The 9,844-nt window shown below is 39.2% G+C and overlaps 1 protein-coding gene across 6 annotated transcripts in view; it reads left to right on the top strand.

The window, feature by feature from the left end:
• Myo9a (myosin IXA) overlaps window positions 1–9,300 on the top strand; it is a 173,112-nt gene extending 163,812 nt beyond the window's left edge. For 5 of the 6 annotated variants that reach the window (XM_029481617.1, XM_021171284.2, XM_029481620.1 and 2 more), the window contains 3 exons: window positions 2,334–2,536; window positions 4,330–4,451; window positions 5,019–9,286. In XM_029481617.1, coding sequence (XP_029337477.1) covers window positions 2,334–2,536; window positions 4,330–4,451; window positions 5,019–5,479 — 786 coding nt within the window. In that variant the 3' untranslated portion in view covers window positions 5,480–9,286. Of the gene's footprint in view, window positions 1–2,333; window positions 2,537–4,329; window positions 4,452–5,018 lie in introns of all 6 variants that reach the window. The other variant, XM_029481618.1, reaches the window with a different exon arrangement.
• Window positions 9,301–9,844: the final 544 nt, after the last annotated feature.

Raw genomic sequence — 9,844 nt, forward strand, 5'->3', positions numbered from 1 at the left:
CCTGGAACTCACTTTGTAGACCAGGCTGGCCTCAAACTCAGAAATCTGCCTGCCTCTGCCTCCCGAGTGCTGGGATTAAAGGCATGTGCCACCACACCCGGCTTATATTTGGATTTTTTAAGATTTAAAAAAATAATGTGTATAAGTATTTTGCCAGCATGTACATCTGTGTACCACAAGACATGCCTGGTATCTGAGGAGACCAGAAGGTAGTGTCTGATGCCCTGAAACTGGAGCTACAATGATTGTAAGCCACCAAGTAGATTCTGGAACTGAACCCAGGTCCTTTGCCCAGAGCAGCCAGTGTTCTTAACCACTGAACCATACTCAGCCTCTGTGTTTATATTTTAAATCTGTTTTATTGTACAGGTTTTGTTTGGCCTGCCATGCGTTCCCTTTTCTTTTCTGACTACCTTTATTCTTTTTTTTTTTTTTTTTAATTTTTTTTCTTGCCTCCCCCTTGATAGTATCTCATTTTTTATTCTGTTAGAGGTCTTAGATTCTTTTAGTCTGAAGGTCACATCATTAACCCTTTCAATCCCCATTAATCAATACTTTTTATCTTTTTTCCTAGATAAAGTGCAAGGACTTTAATATGCTAGTCATTGTCTGACTTCATTGCTATTAGATTTTTTTTTTTTAGCTATTTGTAAATTTTAAAAAACAAACATCTGGTATTATAATATACATTGTTGTTGTGTGTTTTCATTCCTGCATCTCTAACTGTTCTTCTTGGGTGTTTCATACTTGCCGTTGAGAATACCATATTCTCATATCAATGTCTACTGTCTTTTTGCCTCATATTCATTCACATAGTATTTAAACATAGGATGGATCATTTCTTACTGTTTTTTTTTCCCTCTTTCCCATCATTTATGAAGTTTTCTTTTTGCATTTGTTTCTCCTGGTTTGGTTCTGGATTTTCTTCAGATCTAGCTTCCATTCTGTTTAATGAAATTAATTTTTTCCCTGCTTTCATTTGCATTATTTTATCGTGTTTTATTCCTGATTACTTTTAATTTGAAAATGATTTGTAGAAAGTATTTTGAGGCCTGGGATGACATTGCTTACCTACAAAAAATAACTTTATTTTTCTGACAGATCCTTACGCACTAGCAGTTGTATCATTTTAATCCAGTCTTAGAAGTTTAACATTTGTATACCAAGCACACACACACACACCCTTCCTTTAGATGACCTGAAGCTAGACCACTCCATCTGTGAGAACTGTGGCAATTTTAGTTTACCTTTCTGTCTAGAATCCAACTGTTTGAGATCCCAGTGTTAGGCATGAAGGTTCTGTGGGGCAGCAACTCATACCTTTATATTCTATACTTCAGGGGTTGACAAGTTTTTTTCTCTGAAGGGTCATAGAGTAAGTATTTTAGATATTGTAAGCCATAAAACCTGTTCCACAGTCACCCCTGCCACTGTTGAACAAAACAGCCATAGATAATTTACTAATGAGTTTATTCTAGTAAAGACATAGACATATATACAGGCTAGATGTAGCTCCAAACTGATATTATAATTGTCAACTATAGTGTGTTCAAAGCTCTGCTCAGACTCTGCCACCGCTTCTGAAGTTGCAAATCAGCAGTAACAGCTGGGCCAGCCTTTCCTGCCCCTTCACTATCCAGTATCTACAAGTGTGTGTTCATTTTTAATATTGATCTAGTTGTTCCTGGCAGGAGATTTAATCTGTTGAATTTAGTTGGCTGTTACCAGAAACTAAAGTTAAAAGTAAGGTAACCAAGTTAAAACAATAGTTTTTTTTCCCCCTTCCTTATTTCAAGAATAGAAAGTTCTTAAGAAAGCATATTACAATAGCAATCTCATATATGACTTTTTTTCCTCCAAAACTTAAGTGTTGGGGCATGTTTCTCTCATCTTCCTAGAGAGATTGTCCTGACGAGGTTGAAGCTGTTAAGCATTGTCAGAACTTCTTATGTTGAAAATAATGAGTGCCTTCAGTGTTAGTGTGGTGGCCACTATCTGCCTGTGGCTCTTGAGCACCTGAAGTCTGGCTCCCATGGTCACAGAATTCGTTAATTGGCTTGAAGCTGTTTAGTATAACAGCTAGATTAAAAGAAGATTTTCATCTCAGCACAATGGTTCTTATTATCCAGAGCTAGAATGTGTGTCCATTTTTTCAATGATCTTGATATAATTCTTTTAACCTAATTTGTTGGACTTTTGATATCTTGCTAAATATCCTATGCCTGTTGAATCCTATCATTCTCATGATGTGATGGAAGGACACTTGTTATCCAAAGTCATCAGCATAAAACTGGCAGACTTAGTTTACTTTCTAAAATGAATGCTCTCTGCAGGGAAAGGGGCGTATACACCGAGGAAACTATCCAAGTCCATCCTCCCCTGTTATAGTCCGATTGCCTTCCATGTCTGATGTCCCAGAAGAGACCTTGACTAGTGAGACAGCCATGGAAACTGACATCACAGACCAGCAGCAAGCAGCAATGCAGCAGGAGGAAAAAGTACTGACTGAGCAGATTGAGAACCTACAGAAAGAAAAGTAAGTGCCCAGAGAGGATACCAGTTGTCGTGTTTCCTTCCTTCTACCTTTTTTCCCCTCCTTATTCACTAAATATCTCTTGTGTCAAGCACTATGTCAGATGCCCCAGGGGATGTCGAATTGACAGAGACTTGTTGCCTCTACTAAGGGTAAGTGTGGAAGTTTTCACCTCCGGGAAGGAAATTCCATGGACTAGGAATCTTGCTGCTGAACAGTACTAGAATAAGGAGGGTACACATATGCAGGGTATACCAGCTTAGTTCAGATTCATAAGGCAATGGACAATGGAGAGCAAAGATGAGGTATTATAGTCCTAACAGGTCAGGGACCAGCTTCCGTAAGAAGATGGGTTTTGCAAAAAGACGTGTAGGAGTCCCTTGACTAAGTAAGACAAAGTTAATTTCAACCATAGGTGTTAGTTGCACCTTCATAAATGAATGTCACTGTTTAAAAATCAATATGACCGTGGGCCCAACAACTAGATAGAACAAGGCAGCACCTGTAGTACTGGGTTTTGGGATACTGGGTAGAGAAATCTGTTATGATTTAAAAGAGAAAGTTAAGAAACTCTGTTATCTCCATCATCACTCTGGCAGGAGAGAGTTGACACTACCCCTTAGTAATATGAATATCCATGGTTCTCCCTGAAGGTACTAAATACTAGTTCTCATTGACATTGATTACTCTCTGAGAATTCCTAAAGGTCTTGAGTCCCTGGAGCTCATCTCATCAGTCTGAGAACTTGATTCACGAAGAACAAGAAACTTTAGTATCAGGATTGGTTCTAGAATTTAGGGCAACTGAAAAGCAGCTAAGACTCAGCTGTGGAAAAAGTGAGGCAGTAGTTACTAACCAGGGGCTGAAAAGATGACCCACCTCAGGTCTGATTAACATGATATTGAAGATAGAGAGGGATAAAAAGGAAATTGTTAGGAAAGAGAAAGTACAGAAGTATAAGCATAAGTTTCAAAGATGTGACTGCTTTTGGAAATAGTGAGCTACTGGGAAGGCTGTCCTTGAAAAGATGGTCTGTGGATTTCAGGCTATTTAAAGAGGAAAAATAATTAGAATCAGAGCTGACTTATTTCTAGGAATTGACAAGCTGTATGATCCGTTCATTGAAGGAAGTTAATTGTGTAGAGGGAAAACATTGGAGACATAAAGATACTTTGGTACTAGGATTTTGAAGTGAGTTTNTTTTTTTTTTTTTTTTTTTTTTTTTTTAAGGTACTAACTGAATTTTGATCAAACTGTGGCCAGTACCCTAATTAAGAAAATAACATTAGAAGCCAAATCTTAGTAACTGTATAATATGAAGGGACATTACTGAAACAAGTGGGTGATCCTGATAAATTAGAATGTACTGTAGCCAGAGATAATGCAAGCTTCACAGGTCAGTGTTTTACTTATCCAAAAGCCTTGATATGGTCAAGATAGAAGATAAACTCTTAAGAGCCAAAAAGAAATTTGGAGACAATCTAGTTTGTTTTCTAGATGAGGAAGCTGAAATCCAGAAATTAATGAATTTGGAATCTTGAACTCAGTCCAAAGTTCATCTCAGAATATCTCAGCACTTATAGCAACTTGCCTCAACCTACCCACCCCCAGACCCATGACTACTCATAGATTTGTTATCACCTTGTACTTTCATCCATACTGCTTTCCTGCTTTTCATCATCACCATGGTGGACAGTAAGAGATGCCTTTGCTATTTAGCTTCTTTGCTTTGATGGAAGGTCTTCCTGTCATCTTTTTCCTACCATGTTAATGGATTTGTTGATTGTGTCTCATAGGGAAGAACTAACATTTGAGATGCTTGTATTGGAACCTCGTGCCTCTGATGATGAAACCCTTGAGTCTGAGGCTTCTATTGGGACTGCTGATAGTTCGGAAAATTTGAATATGGATTCTGAAGGTACCATTTTTGAGATATTCAGTAAATTAATATATTACACTAGAGATAGTTTGTTTTATAAAGAAGGAATAAGAATTCCCAACTTAAGGCTGGAGGGGGTGGCTCAGTACTTAGGAACACTCACTCGGTGCTCTTTCAGAGGAGCTAGGTTCAATTCCCAGTACCTACATGGCAGTTCATAATTATCTGTAACGCCAGTCCCAGGAAATCTGATGCCCTTTTCTGGCCTCTCTGAGGGTACCAGGTGCTCTTTTGTTGTATATACATACATGCAGGTGAAGCATCCACACATGTAAAAATATATAATTTTTTTTAATGTTAAAAAAAAATAACCTTTCTCAGGTTCAGTCTGGTGGTGCATACTTTTAATCCCAGATTCAGGAGACAGATGGCTCTAAGTTTGAGGCCAGCTCCAAGACAGCTTTTAAAATAATGATTCTGCACAAAAGAGATTGACTAAATTCTCAGAACTTTTTACCCATTCAGTTTCACATGTGAATAGTAGCTTCATTACATGATGTTGCATAGGTGGACACTATCATGTACAACTTTATTTTCTGTTTTTAGAGAGAAGTTTAGCCCTTAGCTCCCTGAAAGCAGCTGGCAAGTCTGAGCCTTCAAGCAAGTTGCGGAAGCAGCTAAGAAAGCAGCCAGACTCTCTAGACTCCGTCAGCTCCTCCGTTTCTTCATGTCTATCAAACACTACATCATCTCATGGCACTAGAAAGCGATTTCAGATTTATTCCAAGTCTCCATTTTACCGAGCTGCTTCAGCTTGTGAGGCCCAGGGAACCGAAGGACCGCTAGGCCAAGCCAAATCCCTAGAAGACAGGCCTCAGTTCATCAGCAGAGGAACCTTCAACCCTGAAAAGGGCAAACAAAAACTAAAGAATGTGAAAAACTCACCTCAGAAAACCAAAGAGACCCCAGAGGGGACAGTCACATCTGGCCGAAAGAAAACTGTGGACTCAGACTGCAGCTCCACACAGCAACTACCACTGTTTGGAAATAATGAGTTTATGGTCTAAATGGACAGATGTGTCCCCAGATCTCATCTTTGGGGCCTCTTCTGGTCACCTTGTTTGTAACAGTCAGTCCTAATGGTCCTGCCTCGTTTCAGCAGACAGATTGTATGCTGGATCACTGGGCTTCTGGCAGAAGTGGCCGCTTTGAAGTTTGCTAGGGATGGGCCAGCTGTGCCTTGGCTGCTGTATTTGATTTGAGATTCCACTAAACAAAGCCACCTGGGACCTGGGGGATTTTTGCCAATAGTAGTTGCCCACCTACTTTTTTCCCTTCCCACAGATAGTTGCTGAACTAGGGAGCTATTGTGATCCTGAGGAATGCTCTCATTTCTAGCATTTAAAGAAAACATACAAACCTCTGTTAACCATGGAAGCAAAAGATTTTGAGTTTGTATTGGAATAGTTAGGAACTGTGATAGAATATAAAAATTTCCCCAAGGATTTATAAGCAAAACACGTAGGCCCTCTATTTTAAATTTAATTACAAAATATTTAATGTTATCTTTTGGAAACATAAACTGATTTCCATTAAGCCCAGAGTGTCTCAGCTACAGGAATGTGAAGAGACCATGCTTTGTCTCTTGTTGATATTTGGTATTATAGTCAGTGCTGGTTTAATGCTTGGTTAATTCCTGCCAAATATATTTCATGGGATAAAGTTCTGGTAGCCATACTGTATTGGTATGCCCTGATTATAGATCAGACTCTTCTAGGTTTTTGTTTGTAATATGTCACAGGCACATTTAGGTAATTTCTAAATGTGAACGCATCATCCTGATTGATCCAAGCTTTTCTTTTTGTATAGACGTAAACTGAAGACTGTATCCGAGCCTACTCATCTGCTGGTGGAGTACCACCAAAGATGTAACCATTTCATCACTTATCTAGAAGTACTCACATACAACTGTGCATGAGTGTTATAGAAAAAGCCGCCAAAAGAAGTTTAGAAAGTTTAAATATGACCTATTTAATTTTTGTCTTCTTTTTATCAGACCATCAGTATTAGATGAAAAAAATCAAGGACTACTTGAAGCTATTTTTGTTAATATTCTTGTTCCTGAAGTTTACTGTAAATACACATGTATAATATGCCTAGTTCTTTTTAACCTTGTGCTTTCCCCTTATTCCCATGGAGTTTCTCCCTACAGATAAGAGGCCATTAGACAGGTGGTGAGAGCCATTCACCCCTGGGTGAGGAATAAGTAAGGCATCTTTTTCATCACTGGTAGTTTGCATAAGTTATAATGTCAGAAGCATCATGAACTAGCAGTTGTGGGAGTAGAACTCTGTTTTTGCTATTTATGTTATGTGAAGTGAAACATGATACCATTTCTTAAGTATATGAAATGTTTATTTTTAAAGTCACTAAATACATTTTGTCTAACTACCACATGCACTGTTACAAGAAGAGCCTTTAACATCCATAACCTGAATTTTGGTGTTCTCCTCCTCCTCCTCCTCTTTACCCTCTCCTCCTCCTCCTCCTCCTTTTTTGGTTTGAAGTTACAGGAATAGAAGTCTTTTGTTAAGGCAAGGTCTCTCCTCCTACACAACACTGAACCTCATGCCACTGCAATAGTGGTCATTGGCCGGCTCTAGAGATGAGACTTGTAGCATTATTTTGCACAGCAGCTCATGGTGGCTGGAGTCTTCCCTCTCCATGGTATGGGTTCAGCGTTGAGACACATGAAGGAAGTTTTGAAAATCTCCCCGATGATGATGGCCATTCAGTAAATGTTAACTTTTATATCCCTCCGGCATTAACAATAAGAGTTTTGGAAACTGTTCTACAGGAAGCCAGCATGGCTGTGATATGGTGGGGTGCTGTATTGGGCCTTTCTGGCTATACAGTCTGTTATAGTATTTGGGGAAAGTAGCTGCTATTGGGTGGTAACTGTTGCTAACAGAACAATTTCCTTTGTTTCAGAGGAATGTCCTGGAACTCAGCACTTGACACACATTCTCTCACCTAAAGTTTTACAGCTCAGTTTTTTGTTTTTATTATTTCTATAAAGTAAATTTGGGGCTGAGAAAAAAACTACCTACATAGTTCACTTTGTAGGAACTAGGTAATCAATATTAAAGACTTTATAATTTTTCTCAGGGACCTAAAACCTGAATTTGAATAAAGTTAAATAAAAACTTTTTTTTTCAGTTGCTAGATTTGTGGATTTTTTAATCATTTAACAAGCCGCCAGGATGGGTGGGGGAAATCCACACAACTGTAAGAATGTCTCCGCAAAGCGTAGGTCCCTGTAAGGAAGAGGGTGCTGTTGTTCTTGGGTTAGCAGGTACTATTGGTCTGATAGAGACGAAGCCATAACTCAGTAGTGTCAGATGTCTGGCTCCATCAGTTCTTAACAGAGCCTCTGAATCCTCACCCATGATACAGATCCACACAGGGTTCACTGGTACGTCTGTCTAGCTGCTTTTCTTCAGTCTTAAAATGCACCAAAAGAAACTCTCTGGCAGCAGCAGAATGTCTCACATGTGGAACCTGTGTTCCAAACTGCAGAGCATCCTAGTTATGTCACATACTTCTAGTCCACAATAACTCCTACATCTTTTCCCTACTCAGTAATATGTGTCTGTAGCTGTGTGTCATAGGAAATGTAGCAGAAGCAAACAATACATTTTGCATCACAGATTGAAGCAAATTACAGCAAATGCAGGCAGGATTCAGGGAGGTGACACACTTAGTTTGCACATATTTGTACTTCCTGCCATTTTGATTATATGACCATTCTGGGTCATACACACAAACGGAGATATAAGTATTGCTAGGAGAGACAAAAGGATGTGAGTTCAGGGCACAGGTGACTAGGGCCAGCTCTCAGGCTTTGGAAACCTATCACTCTCACCTTGCATAGCGTATGAAGACTATTCTGTGTCTCAATCAAAGACAGTGTCACGGAAATGTGCTCATATGGGGTGATATATTAAGGCTGTATTGTTCCACCTTTGTGCCTGTGAGCTGTGTTTTGAACTGTAACTAATAAGCTAGAGCAAAGGAAGGATTCTCAGGTGTGTGACGCTGAGAGTTGTAACTGGAGAAAGAAATTGTCTGGCTTTCTCACTTTAAAAATTCTTGGTGGGGAAATAGATGTGGGCCCTGCATTCTTCTGTGTTGAATGGTGTGTTATATGCACCCACACACTTGTGATAACTTCCTAGCACTGTGCCCCAACACCATGCTGGCCTTAGTAGTAAAAATTTTTAGGTATTTGTAGAAGACCTGACTTTCTGCATCCCTAGGAGACCACATTTCTCTGGAACATTCTCACACTTTTGGTGTTAAGTGGGTAATCTCCAGTGTATTAGATCTTACTGATCTCCTGGTTTAAACTTCAAAAAAGCCCTAGCAATGGGTCTGTCACCTTGTCACCTGTCCACTCTTAATGCCTATTTATCAGCCCTGTTAGGTCATATAAGAGTTGCACCTCTTGAACCAAGTATTTGTATTTACTATGGGAAAGGTGTGGACTACAGATTAGTATTATATTATTTTAATGGATTCAAAGTAATTTATAAGTATGGTGAGTGTAAAGTTTTAAAATACTGTGTATTATAAAGGACACAACCTGTGAAATATGCCACTTTACTGTTTAAGAATTCTATAAGAATGACTTATTCACAGAACTGATTACATTCCTGATGAAATCAGCAGCACTTTGTAATTTCCTTTTTTTTTTGGAAGGGGGCAAGACATTTGTATAAAGTGCAGTTTGTGTCACTCAGAGTATGCACTGTATAGCTACACAAAAGCAGCCTGCTGAACAAATCACTCCATGGCTCATTAAAGAACAAAGCTTCCAGAAGTGCAATATGTGTGGTTTGTTTTCTGGCTTCCAATCAGACTCATAACCCAAAGGAACACCACTTATTTCTTATACTAATAAAATTAAAGGAAAGGATCCAATTCCCAACTGATGAGTGCAGAAATGACAGCTGTTAGAACTCAACTGAAGAAGAGCAAGCCAAGGTCAAGAAGAGAACTAGAGTGACCTAGCAGTCACTTCCTGTGAAGAAAAAAACCCAAACAACAACGTATAGTTGAATTTTCTAGTGAGGGATAGTTGAAAGAAGGACTTCAGAATCTTGTGAGATTCAGAGGCCTGGGACAAAGTTACAGTGAAAAACAAATATTCTGACACCTGGAGACCCTGCCTCACAACAGGGAAGGAAAGCTGGTGCAGCTTTATAGAGATGCAGGGGGAAAAGTCTCAGCTCACACAACCAGTCTGGGTTCACAACCCACACCTGCTTAGATAGATAGCTAACCTAAAGACTGTACAGTAGCCTTGCTTTGAAAAAAATTCTTATATCATCTTCCTGTGAGCCCTCAGTGCTGTAACTAGGAGCTAGCTA

This window comes from Mus caroli, chromosome 9 (genome assembly GCF_900094665.2).
Source record: "Mus caroli chromosome 9, CAROLI_EIJ_v1.1, whole genome shotgun sequence".
NCBI lineage: Eukaryota > Metazoa > Chordata > Mammalia > Rodentia > Muridae > Mus > Mus caroli.